This window comes from Poecilia formosa, unplaced genomic scaffold (assembly GCF_000485575.1).
Source record: "Poecilia formosa unplaced genomic scaffold, Poecilia_formosa-5.1.2 Scaffold600, whole genome shotgun sequence".
NCBI classification, from domain to species: Eukaryota; Metazoa; Chordata; class Actinopteri; order Cyprinodontiformes; family Poeciliidae; genus Poecilia; species Poecilia formosa.
This window is the reverse complement of record NW_006800539.1, coordinates 91762-116744: the sequence shown is the minus strand read 5'-3', so window position 1 is coordinate 116744 and position 24983 is coordinate 91762. Positions and strand designations below refer to the sequence as shown.

General features: G+C 39.0%; 2 protein-coding genes across 3 annotated transcripts; both read left to right on the top strand.

Annotated features, from left to right (window-relative positions):
• Positions 1–182: 182 nt before the first annotated feature.
• On the top strand, positions 183–17236 carry plekho2 (pleckstrin homology domain containing, family O member 2). Of its 2 annotated transcripts, none has more exons than XM_007541305.2 (7): positions 183–524; positions 10263–10403; positions 10518–10640; positions 13011–13115; positions 13908–14006; positions 14697–14948; positions 15082–17236. In XM_007541305.2, exons 1-7 carry the CDS (start codon positions 516–518, stop codon positions 16222–16224), a joined length of 1872 nt encoding a protein of 623 aa, XP_007541367.1. In that variant the 5' UTR covers positions 183–515; the 3' UTR covers positions 16225–17236. The 2 variants fall into 2 exon arrangements, with proteins under 2 accessions (XP_007541367.1, XP_007541366.1); XM_007541304.2 differs by having other exon boundaries at positions 10254–10403.
• Positions 12075–24835, top strand: znf414 (zinc finger protein 414). Its single transcript, XM_007541303.2, has 6 exons — positions 12075–12087; positions 20427–20657; positions 21635–21751; positions 22985–23090; positions 23166–23629; positions 24215–24835. The coding sequence occupies exons 2-6, from the start codon at positions 20606–20608 to the stop codon at positions 24382–24384; spliced, it is 909 nt and encodes a 302-aa protein (XP_007541365.1). The 5' UTR covers positions 12075–12087; positions 20427–20605; the 3' UTR covers positions 24385–24835.
• The last annotated feature ends 148 nt before the right edge of the window (positions 24836–24983 follow it).

The following is a 24983-nucleotide window of genomic DNA, read 5'->3' as shown; positions in this document are numbered from 1 at the left end:
TATATATATATATATATATATATATATATATATATATACACACATATTAGCAAGTAGGCTATTTTTGATAGGAGTGTTTTCTAGAAAGTTCCTGGTGGTTGGTGCTGTTGCTATGGCTGTTATCAGAAATAATCAAGCCGTCGTTCATATAGATGAGAAAGGAAACAGCAGTAAACGTGCTGCGATGGGACGGGGTGCCCTAGCAACCAGATACAGGCTGCTGGCCATGTTGCCCCTCCTCACAGATTCACGAGCGTAAAAACGGGACTTGAACCGGAAACCAAACTTCTTTCTTGAAACTTTTTTCTCCGAGGCAAAAGAGGAAAACGAAGCGACCCTTGGTGTCAGAGGCAGCACAGTTCCCTCTTTTCAGCATTTACGACTACTGCTGGAAATGTGTCAGCTGCTCACCAGCAGGCAACCGTTTCACAGCGTTTCTGAGCGGGACACTGAGAGCGACGTCGTGTGATTTTTGGGCTAGTCTGCAGCCACATAACGGACCCTGCTGCTTTATCATGGAAGATGTGAGTACTCGCGTCCTCTGCCATGTAGTGTTCTCGCTGCTTTTGCGTGTAATCATCCGGACTGAGACTTTGACGCACTTTGGAGAGATTTGAAAGAATTCGTGTTGGGATGATGGACACGTCAAAAGTTAGACACACACATACACACGCACATACATCAGGGCGCGACCAACTTGTAGCTGTAAAGTTGGGGCCCAGAGAAGTGAATTCTAATAGGAACCATGTATCCCAGTGTTGTTTCCTCTATTTAAACCGACTCACTTTGTGCCACAGAGGCAGATGCCCGCCTGTCAACCTGTCGCATCAGTTCGCTGGTAAACTTCCAGACAGGCAGCAGGATCGGAGGAATGTCCGTTTAAAAAGCGAGCATTTTTACAGTGTCGCCGTGTGAGAATGGAAAAACTGAACACCTGGATCAGAAACTAGAATCTTTTTAAACTCAGAGGACTGCAGCACTTTCAGCTTGAGTTAAACTCCGATTGAGTGGGCATGCAAACTGCCATTTTCAAAGCCCAACGATTCATTTCATCAGGTGAACTTAGGGGAAGTTCTGTTCCTGCACAAGATGGGGAAACTCGGTTAAAGTTGGTGCCAAATACTTCCTAGATTACCCTTTATCAGAGACCGTGATGATAAGCACTTATCCGGAAGAGTTGGACAAGTTTTTAAATAAAGTTCGGTGTTTTATTAAAGAACAGCCAAACTGAGATTTGATGTGTTTTTAGACGATATCTGCAGAAGAGCAGAGAACTTATGGGTTTGTTCTGTTGAATAGAAACTGATGAGCTGCAGGCCACACAGCAACCTGACATTTTGAGGAAGCAACTTATTAAAAACGGGAAGTCATGCAGCGACGTACTAGGTTCATTTAGCACATGCAGGGGGCTGTTTTCATCCACTTTCATGTACAGAACCACACCCTGAGATGAAAAGTACAGACAGAAACCAACTCCAGCAACATGGAGCTCCCACATTCAAACCAAGGCATATTTCTTGTGCCTGGGTTTGAATTCAGCAACTATCTACTGTTATTCACACTGCTGTGCTAGCAAGGACTGAATGGTGACAGTTACATTTTATCTGGTAGCTTAAAAGCCATTCGACAGAAATGAAAATATCAGCAAGAAAACTAGCCCCACCCTAATGTGACTCGGGCATTTTGTTCTGATGAACTGATCAAATGATCAGCAGTAGGCATAAACACCTCTATAAAAGGAGAGGTTCTATTTAGAGCAGGTGTGTCCAACTTGTGGCTAAGGGACCATTTATGATCTTCAGAATGATTGTTTTGCGGCCTGTGGAGAACAATTCAAGAATAGCTCAGATTTGGTGCTCTACAGACATACCTTTATTTTTAATTGGGGTGAAATTTTAAATAAGGCCAGGTGTTTCAAAATACTTTTACAAAGTAATTAAGACGCTCCTAAAATGAAAACAAAAGCTATGCATCTATTATTCACCCTAGCTTTTGCTTTCAGTTTAATGTGATATTAAATAAAACCACAAACATTCGGTTATTTGGGCTCAAGCATCTAATGAACTTGGCAAAATAAAGCACGTTTATTTACGTGTTCCTGAGAAAGAACAGGTAAATATTGACAATATTTTTTTGTCTTTTTCTAAAACTTTCTGATTCTGTAAATCATAAGACTTGACATATTTCCTTAAAAATTGCTTATTTAGTTTATTGTCGAGCAGGTAAAAAATTAAAAATATTACAGTCAAATTGTTTTTGTCCTTTAATACATTAAAAAAAACTTTTGCTTCACAATTTTAGCCTCTGTGGTAAAAAGTTTGAACAGTTTTGATCTTGAGCACAGAGGCGTAGACACGACATTTTGAAAGGCTGCTCTTCGTTCTGAGAAAGACAATAAAGCCATTTCCAAACATTTTTGAGTTTTATATTCTAATTTCAAGGAAGATTAGTAACAAGTTGGAAACATTCAAGATAGCTACAAATCTTCCCAGGAGTGACTGTTCTAGAAAAGTTAAAGAAATGATTTTTATAAAACCTTGAGGTTTCCTCTGAGAGGTTCCCACTCAGAGGGAACCTGAGAGTTAATCACATGTAGTGTAATTAACATTAAATCATTAATGTAATTGACATTACATGTATCTTGAACTTAAAGAAGTTCAAAATAGTATCAGAAAAAGCCTGAACCCATATTTCTGCTCTGGTCTCTTTAAAAAGAACATGACAGCAGCACTGAGACACATGACATATCGAACAGTGAGGTTTGGACAGACGGTACCAGAGTAGAGAGAGCTGAACTCACTGCACAGGCAGACAATGCACATCAGCAAAAACACCTTGTGAAGCATAGAGGTGGAGGGCTGATGATCTCGGCCTGTTTGTGCAGAAACAGAACCTAACAGCTGAAACTCGGCCCAAACTGGGTTGACAGCTGGATAATAATCTAAAACCCAGCAACACATTCCAAACAGAATGAATAAAAATGAAAATAGCCTGAATTGAAACTGTGTGAAAAGGAACTAGTGACAGAGGTATGTTGGTTCTGAAGAAGAGGAACATTGATTTGGAAGTGTGTTTTTACCCAGAAGTTCTCATACATTTATTAATATCTTGGCTTCTCACTTTGAGGCTGTTATGATTTGAATGTTGGACTATTCAACATTCAGTGCATGTCTCCATAACACTTGATTGATCTTTGGAATGTGGCAAGTTCTAACTGATCACTGTGGTGGTTCCCTTTTCCCCCAACTCTGCTTTAACTTTTCCCACCAAATGCGATGCGACCCTTCCAGGGTGCTCTTTGTCTCGTCTCTGCAGCGCGCTGACCTGCAGTGCATGGTGTGACGTGTCTGCCTCACTCGTTAGGAAAGAGCCAACAGACTGCCACTCTATGTGTTGGCCAGAAAACAATTAACCCTCTCTTGGGATCAGCCTCTACCGCACAAAGGAAGTGTGTGTGCAAGTGGTCTGGCTGAGACTCTGCTTCCAGTTTCTGGGGAAAACAAGAGGATGAGCAACATGAAAGATCTGTGTCAGAGTTTCTGATTCTAGCCCTGGTTTGAATGGTGCATGAAAGGATGCTTTAGTTCCTGTAATGTTTAGTTGATGGAGAGTTAAACGCTGAAGTATGAATACACCAGTTAATTAGTGATACAAATGTCCCTTGATAATTTCTGAACAGTGATCAGCAGCTCGAGTGCTGAAAACACAGATCTCCTGGTAAAGATTTGTTAGAAAATACAAAATACTAAAAGAAATAGGTTTTGGATTGCTGTAGAATAATCAGACACTGAAAAACTTGTCACCTAAACCTTTAATTACAGTGCTCCCATCCAGTGTGGGAAAATACATTATGAAAAAACAGTTTTAAATAAAATCACCAGTGAGATAGTTATTGCTAGTTATACCTTTTCCAACCTCCTGTTTGGCTTTCTGGCAGCCTCCTCCTGCAACATCTCCAAAAGTTGGAGCACACAGAGACGAGATCTTTTTAAGAAGTGTTTCATAGATGTGTTTATGGAGCACTGGTGAAACCAACATGCTGCTTTCTGCCCCAGTGCTTACCTATCTATAAATATTCGACAGATCAAATCAAGCTTGTTCCAATTTAGGCCAGGTCAACAAAGAATACTTATTATTAAACTCTGACAGCGTAAAGTTCTGTTTTTATTTACTTATGCTTATAATATTGTTTGTAACAGCAATATGTTGTGATAGTTGATTTAGAACCAAAAGGAGCCTCACAATATTTCATAATACATTTTGCTAACAGAAATCACTCATTAAAAATAAACACTTGCATTTTGACTGAATAATAGTGACCACTTGCATGTTAATGTTTAAATCTGGAAATTTTGCGCATGTACACGACAACGGAGGGCAAACAGACTATGCTTTTCCATGCCATCCATAGCCGCTCTGCCGTGGTAGAACAGTTCAGTTAACTAAATGAAACCTGGAGATGTAGCTATTATTCATTCAGGCAGTGCGTCACATCAAAAGGAAAAATAACACGTAAAAAACTGTTGAAGAATTACTCAAAATCATTTGTATTATTTTTTTCTCGTTTTCTGTGTTGGCTACGTAACACTCAGACTTGTTGCTATAACAACTCAATACCAAAAAACATGCAAACATTTCCCACACAAAGAACGGACCATTCAGTCCGTTACAGTATTATGTTTTTATACTTGATTTTTATTTTATGATTATTAATAAGTGATCGCTGCTATTAGCTAATTAACACAACACAACTGATGATCTGTTGGAGTTGGTATGTCAATCAATCAATCAATCAATCAATCAATCAAATTTTATTTGTATAGAACATTTCAGCAACAAGGCATTTCAAGGTGCATTACATAATTAAAGAAAAAAAAATAAGAACAGTGGGTTGCCGTTTTTATTTTTTAACTGTACCAAAACACACCGAATTCCACATCACATCTACATGTTACAGCTGTCAAAGTGAAATGACTGACCCACTGTCTCCCTTGCTATTTTTTCTTAAAAGAAAAAGATTTTTTCTGACCTAGTTAGTTGTCTACAATTATTAGCACTGCGTCTCATTTTCTTTTATATATTAGGCATATTGACAATTTAACAGCTAAAACAATACTAATCATTGTCAGCTATCAACTTTTGCCCTCCAGCAGTGTGATGTTGGCAGGATCTTGCGTGTGTGACGTCATGCTGAACAGGGTTTATAAAACATTTTCTAGATTTTGAATGGCATTGCTCATATGGGCAGCAGGTTGCAGCGTCTTTTACAGGTTCGCTCTGATTCGTTCTTTTTCAAGACTTTGGTTTTGGCTGAGGCATTGTTGTTTGGACAGTTATTCCTTCTGTACAGCTGGAAGGATTTTTTGCTTTTTTTTTATTCTTGGGGAATTTTATGATGCGTAACCATGCAACAAAGCTTGTCTTTTTTCAACTGGAGAAGCTTATTAGCATTTCAAAAGCTTAAATCTTTCTTGAACGGTAATGCCAAATCTCAGAGGAACTGAAAAGGAACTGGTCCTGCTCTGCTTCCATCTTATGGAAGCAGAGCAGGACCAGAGCGAGAAAAGGAGGAGGTTCAGACCAACTCCTCGATCCAGAGCTGTCAACGACTGATGATGTCATCCAGGACATGTTACTGTGGAATATCGTCTCTGTTGCCAGGGTACTTAGCTGCTTGCATGACATGAAGGTCACGAGACTGTCATACTGCAACAGTCTTCAATTAGAGGCCTCTTCATATTCGTTGGAGGGCTAATTGCTACTGGAGATCCAAGTATTTTTGTCGAATTTTTAGTGTAAATATTTGAAATAAAACTGAAATAACTTATAAGTAATATTCCAGCAAGAACGGTACTTCTAACAATTCCTTGTTCTTGACTTAAAACAACAACTTTTATTGTTGTTTTAAGTCAACAACAATGTCAGCAACTCTTGTTGACATTGTTAAAAGCAATTCTTGTTTTTAAGTCAAAACAACAAATAACTTAAAAAATTGTTGTTTTAACTCAACAATTCCTTAAAATTTATAAAACAAGTTGTTCTAGTTCCACTGGCAGATTATTAATGTTATAACATGGGAAAATCTTTTAAGTGAAAATGTGGAATCTGCAGAATTGCTACTCTTTTTTTTTTTTCTTTTTGCTGAAAAGTTACTTGTAAGTTAATTTTTCTTTTTTCACATGCACTATGACATTGCACCAGAGACTAGACCAAAAGTATTTGGTGTGTTTTTGTGTTTTTTCAGTGCAGTCACAGCTGAAAACTCACAGCTGTGAGGACAGAACCAACCCAGAACCTTCTCTCTCTGAAGAACCTCAGGGATTATTAACACAATGTTTTGGAATATGATTGGATTTGAGCCAGTCAGCTTCCGGTGGTTCTCTTTCTGCTCCAGTAACTGAAGCCAGTGGTTATGATGTCATTCGCTGGTTTTCATGTTCCTGATGAACTCAGCATTGTGCTGACCTTTGACACCTCTGTTCTCTTTCCTGTTTGTCTGTCATGAAGTTTGGGTCTGAAAAGAAGTTCAGTGGAGGCTTTCTGTGAGCTTGCTCTTGCTTTGTTGGATTCCTGCATTGATAACCTCAAGGTCGTTTGACAGTCACTCCACCAACCCCCCCAACCCCTGCCCCCACACCCTTTCACCACCGCTAAGCCACCTTGGATGAGTTACAGAATATCTGATGTGCTCACTAAGACTCAGCTGTGCATGCTGCCTCCCACTGCCTGGTGCTTACATGTACGGTACCTTCAAAATGCTTAAGGCATCAGAAAAACATCTAAATATGGTTAAAAAGTTACTGATGTTGTCAGGCGTACCCTGACTGGCATAGGAGAGTAGAGGAACCAAAGATTATACTCAAGTAAGAGTAGCACTACTTCAGCATATTTTTACTTAAGTAATTACTGATGTAAGAGTAAGAAAAGTATTTGGCAAATAGTCAATTCAAGTAAAGAGTAAATTATCAAAACATCAGTTATTTAATGTTTAAAAATTACATCATCAGGACAGAAATAAAAATAATTAATATAAATAACATAATTACAAAATAACAAAATTAGGCAAAAGAAACATTTTTCCAAAACCATTTCTTTAAAACAAAGAAAAAAACTAACAAAACTTGCAGGTATATATCTGTGTCAGGTGAATCTTTGGTTAGAACAAGCTTGTTTTTCATTCAGTGAAGTTACAGTTGGATCATTTTACTCAAGTAAAAATAGCGATACTTCATAATAATTTAACTTAAGTAAAAGTGATAAGTACAGCGTAGTAAAAATACTCCTAAAAGTACATTTTTCCCCAAAAACTTACTCACATAAACATAACTGAGTAAATGTAACTAATTACTTTGCAACTCTGCTGACTGGACATGCTTCTGTTTGTCATCTGGACATTGCTGGTTAATATCAGCTGACTGAAAGCGTCTCTATTTGTCACCAAACAACCAGGCCATCATCCAGCCTAATTCATCCCATCATTAGATTCAGTTCCCATCTTAGTCAGGTGACTAAAGAACTACAGCCTTTACCAGGATGTTTGGGAGGGACGATCAGTGCCCACAGTGCACCGTTGCTCTTCGTAAATGTTTCTTCACTGATGTTGCACTGTTCCAAAAATAGATTTCCTTCCTGACTAGTTGATCTGTGACAAACCACAACACCAAGCACCTGATGAGGTTAGTGCTTTTGCTTTAAATATTTGACCACGTCACAAAGTTTTACTGGTCAGGAAGAGGCCGAGGCCATATTTCACACACACCCACACACACGCCCACATGCACGCACACACACACACGGTTTCATTGCCAATGAAAGGGAAATTTTCGATGATGCATTCTATTTCTTTATATTGTGTGTGGGTTGAGCATCATTTCTGGTGACCTCAGTGTCTTTTCTTTGACTGGGAGCCATGTTGTATCTCTCTGGATTGTTTAGTGTTCATTGCTGAACATTTGGCTACATTAATACACAATACACATCACTAACACAAAGCAGGAAGTTGATCTGAAAGATGAACTGTAACATCTCTACAAAACAGGAAGTCAGTATAAAAAAATCAGTTTAGCATCTTTCCACTTTATGAATGTTCTGTTGTGTTTCTATTAAAATACTGGAACAGTTGTCAGTGTTGTAACATATAGGTCTAGTGTTTAAATCCTGCCTGACTGCCTCAGGGTTTGCATGTTTTTTCTGTATATGCATGGGTTCTGTTACTGTCATTTTGGGTTAACTGGTCAGATTTCTGCCAGGTGTCTGCCAGCAGGGTTGCTGTTGTTGATAGGCTGGTGACTTGTCCAGGTGTTACCCTCCTTCTGTTCCTGCTGGAGGTCCACTCTGTGTCATGATGGACACCCAGTGGCAAGTGTAATACAGCCACCAGCTTTGTATTATTCTGCAGGTCCTCATCTACAAACAGACATCCAAGAAGTGATTGGTCAATGGTTTAAGACATTCTGTGTTCATTTGTTGAAATAAGACAACACCAGATGTGTGAACTTGATGGTAACAGAAAATGGGTAGAAAAACAAAACATTTTTAAGCATAAGGTTAGTTTATAGAAAATTATGAATGGATAGGCACTCTATTTCTGGTTATTAGCCATTAACTTCAATCTCATTTTGCCATATTTTTAGTGTAACTAAAAGAGTAGATTGTTGTAAAATCTGGTTCTTGATGTAGCCTACATATCCATAAATTTAAAACGCATTGTTGACATTATTTCTTTTCAGTTTTTACTGCATCTGAAGCTTGTCAAAACTCCTAGATGACCAGCAGCTTGTGTTCCTCATGATGTTATTAACATTTTACCAGCATTATTGGTGAGGCTTCTCAACACTTCAAGCCATTCTGGAGGGGAGTCTGCTGCAGTGAGCTGAGCAGGTCAGCAGGAGGATCAATGAGCTCCAGATGTTCGCTGACCTAAACCTTCATTAGAAACACATGTCTGGTGCTGAAACCTGCTCTCTGTTCACTCCTCCTTTAGAAAGGCTTACACCAGTTAGATTTGCTTCACGGTTTCATTGCACAACTGCTTCGGCGCTCGTTTTAGTGCTCACCAAACACCACAGACAAGACAGAAAAACATCTGTGGCCGGCTGTATACCTAGAGGTTGGTTAATGCTTGAGCGTAGAGTGGACTTCCTATGTTTGACCAGAAATGTGTGTGTGTGTGCGTGCATGCGTGTGTGTGTGTTATCACTCTGAAGAGTTTTGGTAATTAGCCAGAGTTTGACTAATGGTTGCTGTTCCTGCACCACTGTGTTTCCTATGTTGACTCAGTAGGATGCATGGTCAGCATGTCCAGGACTGAAGCAGTGGGTCCTTCTTTACTGACCGGAGCTCTTCTGGATCCTTCATCTCTAGCTTTGGGATGCCTCTCCTCCCCACTTGGTGTCGCTCTCTACAGCGGCTGCACTGCTGTTCACCACACTGAGGAACACTCACACTTACAGTAAAAGTGGAAAATTGTAAAACGACCTCCCACCTAATTCCAAAAAGATATATACCCTGTGGAGGTTCCTAAAGGAGAAGCAAGACTTAGATAGTGGTGTACAGGAGACACTACATTTAATTTCCTGAGAAGGTTTGTCAGCATGTGGCTAAACCACAGCATTGCATAGTTACTAACAGATATTTGCTGCTCATAAGTACTTATAACAGCATTGCTTAATAAACATAGATGGAGATACAAAGCTAATAGAGGCCCAGACATTGGAGCACATCAAGCCACTAACACAACTGTAAATGTGTTCAGTTTGTCCAGTCATTACTTCTGTTATTTACCAGCTTGGAATGCAACCATTAGCTAGTGTTAATACTCTTTGTCATCAAGAGTATTCTGACTGGAACTGTATTTTTTATTTTTTTTTTAGGTCATTTACTTCATAATTTTGTTGTTTGCATCTGAAATCATAATTGACATAAACAGTCTTAAGCAGTCTTGCCAATACAGTTTTGGCATTAATCTGAGTTTAACTGTAACTCACTGTCACAGGTGTATCAACAATGGTTTTAAATAATAGTTTCCATTTTCTAACATGCAGATCCTCCAGGTTGGGTCTAGGAAATCCAAGAGGTTCATGCTTGAAACCTGGAGCAAACCAAAAGTGCAGTTGTAAGAGGTTGATTTAATTGCTGAAATATTCAGCTCTTTAGTCACACAACAGGAATAGAGTGTGTTCTGCCTCTATGTTTAGCTGCATTTGCACTCTGCTGATGTGTATGTGTGACTTCCTTCCTCTGTATCAATGCAGGGTACAAAGGAGGACACTGCCCAGCAAAATAAGCCAAAGTTCCTGAGTAAGGCTGGCTGGGTGAAGAAGGCCCATGGCCGCCTGCTGACGAGCTACAAAGACCGCTACCTTCATGTGGAGAAGACCGAGGTTGTAGTGTATGAAAATGAGGTACAATACAGCAGAGGCCTGCTTCAGTGTTGTCACATGACCCCAAAGATGTCATTATGCTTTGGGTGACCTTGCTCCAGACTGGTCCATACAGAACTTTACTTTGTTTTCCAGGATCTGCAGAACTGCCTGGAGCGGCTGGACTTGGAAAACTATGAAACATGCCATGAATTGAAGAGTCCTTTCAAGAAGAAGCACAGACTGGTTCTGATACGGTCTCCAAAGTCTGGAAACAAGGTGAGTTAAGACACGCTTTAACAGGATGTTCAATGGAAGAAAGACCAGTTCATTTATTTCAGAGCACCAGTTACCATGGTAATCAGTTCTTGTGTTGTGTAGGTTATTTCCACTGGGTGTGGCATATTTAAAGCATCCAGTTTGAATTCTGTTCCAAAAACTTAGGTGAGGACATTTTGGTGGTGCCTCCATATTTACTTTTTAAGAAACTGATTCTATCTAGTAACTTAGTCCAGACATATTAAGAAAACATGGAATTACTGTCAAATTCCTGCAACTGCTTCAGTGTTGCTTCAGTGTTGTGTAGGCCTTTTCACCAATAGTTGATGACGATCTGTATTGGTTCATGGTATTTAGTGTATGGTGATGAACTGAAGCATCATCAGTCAGCTGATAGTTGACTGTTAGAAGAATAACAGTCAACTATCAGACAGAAACAACAATGATGTATTGAGATTTAAAATGGATGTGACAATTGTAATAACTGCAACAGTTTGTAAATTATGACATCGTTCAACATTTTATTTAATTAAATTAAATATATAAAGTCTTTATATTTTTAAGTTGTAAAGAATTTCTAACTTAAAGATATAGTGTTACAAAAAATTATTGAACATTTGAATATTTCAACATATTCAAATGTTCAATTATCAATGGCTAAATATATTTGACAAGTCATTTCGTCCAAGTCTAAGTCAATTCTCAGTTCTTTTGCCCCAAGTTAGAGTTGAGTCTTTAAAGAAAATACATTTATTCTCATCTAATCAACAACATCTAGGTCACCTATAACTCTGTGTTGCTGTGTTTAAAACTTATTTAATTATATTATTTTGAAAATTCACCAAATTTCATTTTTACCCTATTGGAAATAGCCAAAATAAATATAGAAAGATGTTAAAACCTATGAATGTTTCATTTTTTAATTAATTAATTAATTAATTAATTAATTAATTTCTTTTTGTCTTTACGATAACCATTGTTCATCCCTGTTGTCATATTGTCCTCTCCTTTTTTGTATATTGTATTAAATATGGTTTGGAGAGTATTCTCCTCCTCACAGACCTGGAGAAGTTTTAAGTTTGGGAAAACATTTAACAAATCAACATTTAATTGATTTATTAAATGTTTGTTATACAGGTTGAGAAGAGAGGAAGGGAAAGCATAGATAAAATGGAACAATCTGACATCACTGAATTATCTGTTGTCAAGCCAATCGCTGAGCTAAAGCTGGAACCACCGGCAGCCTCAGCTACACCTGGAGATACAGCTTCAACATCAAAACATAGCAAAGCACAATGAAATAATAACCGGTTTTATCCTAAACTAATGTACTCTGCCCAGACACAACTTCTTAAAGTGAACCCTTGTGATGAACAGGAGCACAGTGAGATCAGTAGCTTCACATGAACTTTTCACATGGCGTTTTCTTCAGGTAGTGGAAGGAAAAGTCCTTTGGGATTAGAGATAACCTATTTTTTCTCAGAGAATATTTTTTGCCAAGATTCATCTGATTTTACACAGCCAGTGTTTTTTCTTTGAAAATGCAGTGTTTTTACTCAGGCAGTAAGATCAAGATATTCTGGGTGTGTCCTCCCAATGCAGCCGGTGGAGAGCTGCAGGCAAAGAGAAAGGCATCACATATGACATCATCATTCATGTGATTCCTCCTTCATGAAAAGGGGTTAATATGCTAACCATTCTAGGATCCAGAGTTTTTTTTTTTTTTATCAGTCTTGTTTGTTCTCTGTGTAGTTCAGTCTGTGTTTCATCCCATGGCTGGACCCAACAATCCAAACTTAGTTGAATATCTGATTGACGCAATCAGAGTGTATGTTGCTGCAAATCTGACCCATTGGGCAGCTCCATATTCTCTGTTATCTCAAATAAATGTAAATTGTGTCAACCTGAATTAGCTTGTGATCAATAAAAACAGTTGTTGTGGATAGAGGCTGCTGAAAATGCATTTTCCACAAATTAATGATGCCAGTATGTAGTTTCTAATGACTGCTGGGTTACCTGCTCGGCAGATGAAGATGCAAAAATGGTAAATATCAAACTTAATACAGCTGGTTGTCTCATTTGTGTTCTTGCTAGAATATTGAAAGTGAGTGAATGCAACCAAGGCTGCTGTTGTTTCATCTGAATGATCAGCATGTGAAGAGCTACTTGGCTGCCTGTACCTTTCTCCAGGGTAACCCTTCTGAGTTGTGAGTCTGAATGGTGGCAGTAGAAACCCTCCTGGAAGTGTTCCAGCTGCAGCAGTGTGTTCCTTACACCATGCTGCTGTGCAGTTCCAATTCCCCTTCTAAGAAACAGTGGAATAGCTTTGGAATTAAATATAAAGAGGTGCCTGCTTTATGCCACTGGCAGATCCATGATGTGAAGTTCCAGACTCAGACTGTAGAGGAGAAGGAGGCCTGGATCAAAGCGCTCAGTGATTGCATCAGCCGAGCTAAAAACAAAGTCTTTGACGAGGTAAACAGAAATTTCTGTTGAGGGATTCTTAATTACCTCCATCTTTATCTTTTAGCTTCGCCTCTTAATAATCTGTCCCCATCTGCACTTATCCGCATATCCTTCTCAACTACTCCATGAACACTATCTTCTTCATCTGTTGCCCAGTCATCTCCAACTTGCCTCTTAAGCTGCTCCAACTGAGCTGTCTCTCACATCATTTGAAATCCTGTTCATTTTGTCACCACAGCATCTCCACTTCTGCCTTATTTCTGTTGGCTAGAAACAGAAAGAAGGATACACTCTCCTAATAATAACTACGTAGTAAAATGGTTTTTTTTATTGTGATATATAACAAATACAAGTGTTGAAAATGTTTGTACAACAGTAATAGAGAAAAGAAAAAAGAAAAAGAGAAATAGGAGAAGGATCCAGTATGGTACTTAGGTACTTGTAGTGTTGTCGATATGATAAAGGAAAAAGGAAGATAATGTTAAAATTACTGATCAAATAATATACCATTACTACTACTACAGAAAAGCTAATATTATTACTTTACTATTAGTTGTTATTTGTTTTGTTTTGTTTTAGTAAAATGTTCTTGCACTAGTTCTTATGTCACAAATCTGTGTCTCCATCCACTCCACCCTAACTCCCGTTCTTCTTCAGCTCCGTTGACCCCTGCTGCTTAAACTTATCCACCATGAATCTTGTTGCTTCACTATTCCACTTCTCTGTTGCTCTTATTCACATATATTTTTATTTACATTCTATTTGTCCTCAAACATTTAGAATTTGGCATGTATATTATAGGTGAAAGTTGATGAAAGCAGTAATTTAGAGCATATTACCCGAACAAGACCTCAAGGAAACCGCAACCGGCGCCCACCAACCAGGATCCACATGAAAGAGGTATGAATCTTGAACTCGCACTGTAGAGATTGACTCTTTCATAATGTGCAAATGTTATCCAGTGTTTTCTAGAATCATAAGACATAAATAAAAAAAAAGGTTTAGACCACATAGCTGTATTATTCTGTCTCTGCCAAAAGGTTTGGCCCTGATCATGTGCATAGCTATTTAACATACTGAGAATATACCAAAGACATAAATGCCATCCATCCATTCATTTTCTTACACTCTTATCCCAATGGGGTCGGGAGGGGTGCTGGTGCCTATCTTCAGCTGTCAGTCAACGGGCGAGAGGCAGGGCAACACAGAGACAGACAGGACAAACAACCATGCACGCCCACACTCACACCTAAGGAGAATTTATACAGTTATGTTTCTGGACTGTGGGAGGAAGCCGGAGTACCCAGAGAGAACCCATGCATGCACAGGGAGAACATGCAAACTCCATGCAGAAAGACCCTAGGCCAGGAATCAAACCACGGACTTTCTTGCTGTATGGTGACAGTACTACCAACTGCGCCACTGTGCAGAATAAATGAAAAAATCATGTCTCTGCTTCTGAAACCATTGAGGTATTCATTTGCCGGTTAATGTGATATTTCTTACTGATATTTCACTCTTTGGAAATATTTATAGCACATAGTTTAAAATCTGCAGTGTTCTTAAAGCTTGTATTGTGTTCTGCTCTAGGTGGCAGAGGTGTCCTCCGATGGTCTCCTGCGGTTGGATCTTAATCTTGAGGATGCTGTGATCCCTAATGGGACAAATACTGCTAAAACAGACAGTACTGAAAGTCCTGAAACAGCTGTTGCAGAGAAACAATCAGTGTTGAGGACAGATGAGGAGAAGAAAGCCATCAAACCTCCCATGCCTCCCACCAAGGAGGCTAAATCCAGTGTTGTACCTGAGAATGAGCCTAATAAACAAGATGAAGAAGAAAAGGTTTGTTCAACTTTTCCATGCAGAAATACTATGTATTCTATATCTATACCATATAATACTACTACATACAATAGTCTCAAAGTAAATTTACATGAATATAATGGTCTATAAAACCGATTTCATGTTTTTCAAGGTCATGAAACCGCCAATGCCTCCATCAAAAGAATCTAAACCCAGTGTTACACCTGGGGAGGTGATTTTACAAGATGAGAATACTGATGACAAGAAAAGCACAAACCCACCACCAACACCTCCCAATAAGCCCAGCTCCAGTGGGTCATTGAGCAACCCTGTAGAAGTGTTACCAGCCTCACCAAACCACCACCCCCCAACACCTCCGTCCAAGGACAAGAAGCCTTCGCAAATGGTTGTGGAGCCCAACCAACAGACACAAGATACAGCTACTGAACAAAGTGAGGATGAAACAGCAATGATCAATGATGAGGTAGACCAGTCTGAGGAAACTGTCCAAAATGGTGAACCCAAAATGACCTCTAACAAACCCAAAGTTCTGCCAGAAGACCTGTCAACTGTCACTCAGCCTAAAGGATCACACTCCACTGCTTTTGATACCTCAGCACGTTCTCTTAAAGTAGAGGAGGCTTCACTGCAGAGTGTCCCCTCAGTAGTTGTCTGCACAGACGACCCACTCACTGAGACCCTCAACCTGAGTCCGCTTCTCCACCACCTGCCAGGAGAGAAGAAAAAGAAGGCTGAGGAGAAATCTGTAGACAGTGGTCAGCACTCTGACGATGAGAGTGAAAGCTCGGTGAGTGAAGACACGCTGGCAGCTTCCACGGCTGCTCTCCATGGAAGCCATGCTGGCCTGGATGTGTTGGATGGCACTGAAGGTGAAAGGGAAATCTCTGTTAACTTAAGGCCATCAGCCAGTCTTCAGGTTAAACCAGATGTCACCCCCTGTCGGCGCTCAGAGCCTTTCCAGAAACCTCTCAAATCGTCAATCAAGGCCAGGTCTGCATCAATCGGAGATCTACTGTCTGACTCCCTGGGCTCCGGTCAGCTGAAAACCACCTGGAAAGCTGAAAATGAAGGGAGCATATCACCCTTTCAAAATTCTATAACAAAGCTTGAGACTGAAGTGGCTCTGGAGATGAAAAATACGAGTGAGCTCCTCAGTCAGGCTCAGGAGAGAAGTTACGCTGAGGTAATGCCAGAGGATCTGCTTGCTAAAGCTCTGGAGAAGCTCCAGAAGGCTGACTGCGTCCTCAGAGAGGTCAAGAAATTGAAAATTACAAAGAAGAGGATGAGCTGGTAAATAAGTAACAGCCAGTCATCTAGGAATTAACTGACTGGACAGTTATTCTCTGTCCTATCAGAGAATAACTGTCACCCAAAACATTTAAAAAGGGTTCAGTTGGTTTGGGAGCATAAAACTCTGGTCTTTCTATGGAACTGAGGTTGACTTGTATATTTTGCTGTCAAATATTGGTTGACAGTTTTCTAAAGTTGGGTTAAACTCATTCAGTCTACTTAGATATGAAATAAATAAAGCCTTATGGAAAAAAAACAAGTTAAAGATGGTTTTTACTGGATGTGTTAGTATTTTACTGAACACAGTTTGGTAAACTAGCTTAGGTCAGGTTGGAGGAAGTAGTCCTTTAGTGGGCAAATGTATCTCACGTTTAACAGATAGAGCATCCCATGCAGCTTCTTATAATCAACACAGTACCATTCTTTGCACATTTATTGCTTCAGTTTGTTTTGTTAAATCATAACCTGAAAGAAAAGAAGATTTATTTTAACAGCAAATTAAGAAACATTTTATCATTTCCTCTGGGAACCTTAGCTTTTCTTTCAGATACATACGCTCATAAACATATTTGAGGGAGTGTATGATGTATATACTTGATCATTTTTCTGCAGTATATGTTTTATTGTTGATAGTGGAATTAAAATGCACCTGTATAGCTCAGGAGTTTTCAGACTAACTACATGATTAATGCAGATAAAGATGTTTCTGTTTCACATAAAGGGATCAGTTTTTAACAGTAATATATATTTTTGTACTGGTATTGTACTTTGCACAGAGCAAAGCTCACTTTAACCCATTTTACAGTTTAGTCCTTCATAAAAAAATACATTTGTGAACAATTTCTTACGCCATAATCTAAACAGATACATTTCTGTTCAGTACTTTCTTACCAGAAAACTGTTTTAAATATGTCTCAGCATATATATGTATGTAAGAATATTTTTAATAATAGTTTTGTACACTGATTAAAAAAAGCTTTTGATAATGCTGAAATAAACCAGGAGAAGCATTTTTCCTTATGTCTTGTTCTTTAATAGAGCTGCACTGTAGTTTTCTGTGTGAAATTCAGTCAGTTGAATTTCAGTCTTTAGTTATTGTATCCCATGCACAAAAATAAAATAGATTTCTGCTTAAAGTGAGTGAAGATGTTCAGGTTGTAGCATCACGAACCATTGACTTGACTCCTGAATATTTGCTCTTGTTGCCATGTCCTGTAAGACGTACCTGTGCTCTGCTCTAAGAACTACAAGCTTTCTATCCTCTGTTCCAAATGTGACAAGTTGCTATTTGTGTTTTTCCATTTGGAATTAAGATGTAGAGACAGTGGACCAGCATGGTCAACAGAGCCTTGTCCTCTAAAAGCGTAGCCTCATGTTGAAAGTTGTCTCTTGATTTAATTAGACCCAGACTGAGACTCAGTTTATGAGTCTAACCTCCTTAACCTGCTCTGAGGTTAGAGTTTCTAGTTGGTTGATGGGAAGTTCTTCTGATTGTTCAAGAAGAAAAGCTTTCGTCAAGTTCACGTTACTGCTGGGACATGAGACAACCAGTTGAAGTGATGTTCCATAGGAATTATACAAGTAAAATAAACTATGTGTTTTCTGTTTCATGTGTGTAACTAGATGTTCCAAGGTGTTAATTGTTGCTGTTGGGGTAGAATTAGACAATCAGCCCTGAGTCAGCTCTAAAAGTCACAGACATGGAGTAGGAAGATGTGTAATAATTTTAAAAAGACAAATTCAGTTTAGGCTTTTAGCAAAGTTGTTGAAGTTTGGAATAGGAAGGAAATCATCAAAATTATTAATTACTACAATCCATGCAAAATGCTTTATATGAATCAAAAGATAGACTTGGAATCGACTTAATTGGAAAATATTTTGGTGTGTAATTGTAATAAACACAACTGATTTGGGATGCTAATATTAATCAGAATGGAACAGTAATAGATTAATGGACAATAAAAATCTTACCTGTGTAAATGATGGGAGGAGCAAAGAGTTAATATGGAAACAGGTGTGGTATAAACAACTGATCAGTTGTCCTTGAACAATTGATCTCAGTCAGTTGTTCACAGGTAGAAATACAAAACTATCAATTTAAAGGAATTTAAATGACAAATGTGTGATAATTCTTACATTTGGGAAAACAGAAATAAAATATCCATTAAAACAGAGAGAGAGAGAAAGAGATCATTTCACATCTGGGATCTGGACACACTGAGCTAAACAGCACTCTGTTCATTTTAGGGAAAGATACACACATTTGTAAAGATGCAATAGAGAACAATCAGACTGATTATAAGTATGAGGACAATGGATTCAAAACCTAAACAGAAACTAGACAAAACTAGCTTTAATTGATTTAGTCATAAATCATTTAAGAGATTAAAATTATTATCAGACAATATTTCCGTAACTTCGATTTAAGGCACTTCTATGACAATGTAGTCCAGCTGTAGGCGGTGGTAAACCAAGTTGTTGTTTTCCCACTGCAGATGAACAGCAGGAAGAAGCAGCAGCGGCTGCTCACCATGTTTGTGTAAAATTTTATATTATTTATAGCATATGTGATTAACTGCACATATCAAGCTAAGCACCAAACAGAAAAGATTCAAATAATAGTAAGAGGAGCTGAAAAGTTTTTGGGGTTCAATAGATCTTGGGAAGATATTAATAAAAGTTTGGGATCAGATGGGAGACCAGCCCCAGGTGATAAAAACATATAATATTACAGAAGTTTAATTGCAAACGGACAGGAATTTAAAAGATATATACCTACCAGAGATTATATGTATACAGAAAACATGGCTAAAACCAAATCTAGATTTTGTTATAAAAGTATAAGAAGTGGAGGAGGGTGTGGGATTTTTGTAAACAGAGAATACAATATGAGATTTTAGGGAAAGTAGAACTGGAATATATTGTAGTTGAACTATGGGGAGTTTTTACTCTAAATCTAAGATAATACATTTTTATAATCCATGTAAATTAATGACATTTGAAAAGATGAAGGAATTGATGGGATATTTGAAAGGGAAAGCTATATGGTGTGGGGATTTTAATGCAAGTAGTTCACTATGGGGTAAGTGATAAAGATGGACAAGTTATAGAAGAATTAATGGAAATGAAAAATCTTGTATGTATTAATAATGAGAGTGGAACAAGAATTAATATAAGAAAAGGAATGGAGTTAGTAATTGATTTAACAATTGTTTAAAATGTTTTAGCTGGTATTTGTGATTGGTTCATTGATAAAAAATCTACCATAGGTAGTGATCATTATTCCATTACAACAAGAGTATAAACTTTAAATAATAAGTTTATAAAGAAAAATAAAAATTTGAATTTTTTTTTTTTAATGAACCACTAGGATGGAATGGATTAAATATACCATAGGTATTTGAGTCAAATAAACATGATGTAAATGATGTAAATTTTGAAACTGTAAAAATGTTAAGAAAATGGCACCATGGTGGATGAACGAATGTAAAGAATCAATAAAGTTAAGAAATAAAGCATTTAAAGTACAAAAAGGTTATCCGATTTGTAAGAATTTAATTTATTTTAAAAAAAATTATGCAATGGTAAGAAGAATTATTAAGAATACAAAAAGAGAATACTGGAGATTTTTTGTTGTATATTAGGGAGAGAAACAACAATTGAAAGAAATTGGAAAATAATTAAAAGAATGAATTGGTTGCTAGTGGCTCCAAATTTGGGTCCTGCAGCACTTCTACCAACGAGATCAATCTAAGCACATGCTACATAATAACCTATATAGTCATATTGCATATCCATGTAAAGGGGCAAAAGCTCATCTAAATGATAACAATATCATAACTTTATATAGACAGATATATTTCTATAGATAGATAAATGGATGGGTGTATTTAAGTATATATGTTTCGATCAGTGGTGCCCAAAGTTAATCCTGGAGGGCCGATGTTCATCCTGCATGTTTTGGTTCTCTTCCTGTAGTAACAACCTCCACATTAAGTCAGTGTTCTTCTCTTCTAAGCCATCATTGGATGCAGGTGTGTTAAACCAGGGAAACATGCAGGATGCCGGGCCTCCAGGACCCACTTTGGGCCCCCGTATAGTATGAATTAAATCCTTATGAACTGCGCTCCATAGCAGTAGGTGGCGGTAATGGTACTACGTGTTTTTTGCCAACTGCCAGTAAAAATAAAGAAAGAAAGAAAGAAGAAGAAAAAGCAGCAGCAGAAGAAGCCGTTTAACCATTTGTTGGGAAACACAGGGTTTATAGAACTTAATATTTTATGTTCTGGGACTGAAAACTCGGAGTTTATCCCAGATCTTCTTGTGGCTTTCACCGCATCGTCTTTTTCTCGTTTTTCCTTCCAACCTGTTTTGTTGTCTCTGAAATGATGTCTCCAGGCGAAACTGTTATGCAGTCCTCTAAGAATGAAGACGGAGGTTTGTCACTTCACTTTACTCCAGACGGTTTTACTGTCCTGTTTTTGCTGCCTTCGGCCTAAACTTTGCTGCGCTTCAGTCGTTAGCAGCGCAGCTAACTGACTACCACAGAAACAAGGGGAAATAAGTATCTGATACACCGCAGACTGATCAAGTTTCCCCTCGTTTCACCTCAACTGTAAGAGACGGCATCTAAAAAATGGTATTGTGTGATTTTTAGATAACTTTTTAACATAATAAGTATTTGACCATCAAACAACCAGCAGGAGTTCTGTCTTAGATTGAACCTTTCTACCCTCCACTCATTACCTGGATTAATTAAACCTGTTGGAACTCGGTACCTGTATAAAAGACACCTGTTACTAAGGTAACCATACACTACTCCATCATGGGTTAAAATCCTACAGTGTACTAAAGGTCCCCAGCTCCGTCTTAATTAAGATGACCATCTGGACCGTCCAGAGGAGACCTGGAAAGGTCATGAGGTCAGATGAGACCAAAACAGAATTTTCTGGAATGAAGTCCACTCACTGTGTTTGGAGGAGGAAGAAACATCCCAACTGTGAAGCACGGGGGTGGAAGCATCATGCTTAGGGGCTGACTGTCTGTGAAACAGGCAGTATGGCTGCAGTGTACTGAGGAGAGGCTGGGCGGGTCATCTGTTCAGAAACAGAACATTTGGAGGGAACTGGCAACAGGCCATGAAACCTGAGCAATCTGAAGATCGGTCCATATTTCTTTTGTAGTAAATACTTATTCATATTATTTAACATATTTTTCTTGCGATAAAATGCTAATTATTTAAAAATCCTACACTGATTTTTTTTTTTGTGAATCCCATCTCTCAATGCTGAGGTGAAAATCAGACCTCTCGTCTGTGGAAGTGGCTGTTCAGATACTTATTTTCCGACTGTATTGAGTGGAACTGTGCCAAACAGTCAGCTCACTTCACTGCCTGTTTGCATTCTATTTGTCAGTGTTGGGAACCAGAAGACTTCTGTGTCCGATTCACGGCTGTAAGCGTGTTTACACGGAGCAGAGCGCTCTGGAGAGTCACATCATGGACCACGAGAGCCCGGCTCAGTCCCTGCCTGGTGAGCCCACAGTCTGACTACCTCAGTTTCTTCTTCTTTTTATTCCAACAACTTAATTTGTTGTTAAACAATGCGATTGCAAGTTTAAACACAGAAAATGAAATAAGTGAAAGGTTAATGAAGAACAAATAAAAAAAATTGAGTTAATTCAGTATTCATAAGCTTAGTAGTAGAGGTTTTCCATGAGTTTCAGGTCCTCTACCATCTTGAAGATATTCACAAGACTTTTTTTTTCATATGTTTTGGTGACAAAAAGAAAATGCACTTTGTGGAAGGCAATAAAGTTTGATGTAGATCGAAGAAATCTATTCTTGTGTATAATAATCATCCCTAGAATGACAAAGTTGTTAATTATCAGGTCATGTAGGTTTTTTTTGATGAAGTCATATACATTTTCTATTTCCAAATCTGGAAACTGTATGTATTTAGATAACATACAGTTATCTGCCTTAGCAAACATACAATGATGAGCCCATTGTGGAGTGATTTCTGACAAGATGCAGATGATTTCCTTACAACTCTTCTCATGATGTTTCATTATGTTTTTCTGGTAGATCATGTATTTTGAGGTTCCAGCATCTCTCCAACTCTGTTACTTTTTCATTTTGTTCTTTATTTTCTTTGGTAATTTGAGGAATTATTTTTCTCTTACAGTAGCTTTGCACTTTGTGATATTAGCTGCATCATTTTCCACTAGCTTAGCAATGCTAGGTACCATTGTGGAGGTTTTTGTCAACTGCTCCCCAAAATTGTCAATTCTTAAAGTCAGTTATTCAATTGCTTCAACCAGCGTCCTGGGTGGTTTTAATCTTAATAGGTGGAGTTGATGGTTTGGTTGGAGTAACAGGGGAATTTCTCCTCTTACCAGAGGGATTAGAAGTCTCCATTGATGCATAATCATGGTCACCCAAACTAGCTTGATTTGAGGTTAGCTTAGCACCAGCTTTTCTGCTCACAATGTCTTGCTTCTCCTAGTCTGAGTAACTCTGGAATAACTACTAATTTTTTATTTATTTATTTTTTGCACAATGTGAAGGAACTCTCATGAAGACACTCACCCTCCGTTCGTCTATGTATTATTATTGGTATTATGTGCAAAATCTGGGGCAGTAGGGTGCAAGCTCATAAGAGGGCGTCTACTTGCTCAGCCATTTTGCGGTTCCTCTCTCCTGTGGTTCTGAGCTGACCCATGAAGTGTTCGCTGAGTGGCTGAAGGTTGTTTCCTCCCTCCAGGTAAGAAGCTGCTGTGCTCCACCAGCGGCTGTAGCGCCTCCTTCCCCAGCATGCAGAAACTGATGGAACATACCAGGCATCACTACAAGCCTAACATCTACTTCCAGTGAGTTGAGTCTAACAGCTGGTGTGTGTGCACGTGTGTGTGTTGGAAATGACAGAGTGTTTTCTGTGTGCGAAGGTGTGAGAGCTGCCGCACCAAGTTGCGCTCCTACCGGGGCCTCCTGGCCCACCTGCACACCTGCTCCAAGGTGCCGAGGGCCAAACCAAAGGCTGCAGAGCCAACGGCCCCCGTGCTGGCTGCTGTGGCTGCCTCCAACTCGGCCCCCAGAACCTCTGAGCTGGCTCCTCCACAGCTAGAGTCGGTGTCTCCACAGCAGGCTCCCATCCAGACCACATCAGTCCCCTCTGCTGTCCCTGTGCCAGACTCTGCTGACCCTCCTGGGCTTGGGCCCCCCATGTTGAGTCTCCAGGAAGTCCCACCTTCCCAGCGTGTTGAAGCCCCCCCACAGAGCCCGCTCAGGGACACAGCCGCTAAGCTGGCGGCCAGCTTCAGGCCCATAGCTCCCAAAGCAGCTTCAGACCTGGCTGCTCCAGGATCAGCTGCTTATCCTGCCTCCTCCGCTGTCTGGAGGAAGAATCAAGGTGAGCCTGTTTCCATGGTAATGAACTCAAAGCTTCTGCACTCAAAACATATTTTCTGTTTTGAGTGTCTAAAATAACTTTCTCTTAATTTTACATCTTAGATTAATGCTGAAAGTTATTAATAGTTCTCCAGTCATATGTCCAACAGTTATCTCCAATATTATTCACACCCTGGCAGATTAATGAGACCAGCAGGTTTCTTTTGACTGGAAGTAATCAGAATGTTTTGGTCTCTGAGCAGTAGGGTGGCGGCCCAGAGGCGCTCCAAGCTGATCTCCAAACATCATTTATCTAAACACCAGGAACTGGCAGAAATCTGCTCAGCTATTAGAACAAAGTGTGATGGCAGCAATGCCAAGAATGATTTTTTTTAAACTGAATAAGTAACTTTAAAAAATTATTCTTGGCATTGCTGCCATCACACTTTAAATACAAGTGACAGATCACTAAAACAGCTCATTCTGAAAGCTCAAAATAGGCACAAACACAAACTGCAATGAACATGTCTTGTAGCGTATAGATCTATCCTACTCTGTTCAAGGAAGAATTATACGTCACCTTTAACTGTTTATCCTTTTGCCTCAGCTGTGTCGAGCCACAGACGTGTCCTTTGGGAGCACACTAGGGGCCGCTATACCTGTGTCCAGTGTGGTCACACCCTAACCAACCGCAAGGAAATGACTCAACATATCAACAGTCAGCACCATGGCAACAAATTTGGAGAAGAAGCAGGAATTACTGTCCCCAAGTCTTAGCTCAAAGTTTTCTTCAGTTCTACAGCTGGGCGAGGAGAGGCGGGGCTAATCCAGACAAAAACCTAAACATGTCCCTGATCACCGTTCACATGGCTACGCTGACATCAGTCAGTGAATATTGACTAAATGTAATTCTTACTGCTTGAACTCCAAAACTTAATATTTAAGCATACTGATATCTAGCATTTTTAAATATCCATATCTGGTTTTAATTCAATGTTAGTAGTTGATTAATATATAATGCAACAACATATTGTGATTATTATTCTCCTGGTAATAAATAACATGTTTTGGTTTGGCTCCTAACCTCTACTTTTGGCAGTGCATTATCTGGTGAAAGGAAGGTGTAATATATCTTTAATAACATCTGCATGAGACAGATGTTCCTATGCGAAAACATGTTTAAATAATAAATAATAAATACTGGCAGTAAAAACAGACTTAAAGATCTGTTCCATGTTTGTCATTCTTTGTCAATTTTCTTTCAAGTCATAATCAACATTGTTGTGTGTGAACCATGGCGGTATGTCCTGGTGTGTACTGCTGGTACCAAGGGCGTAGGTTCGGTCTAAGTTTTGGTGGGGACCTTGGTGGGGACT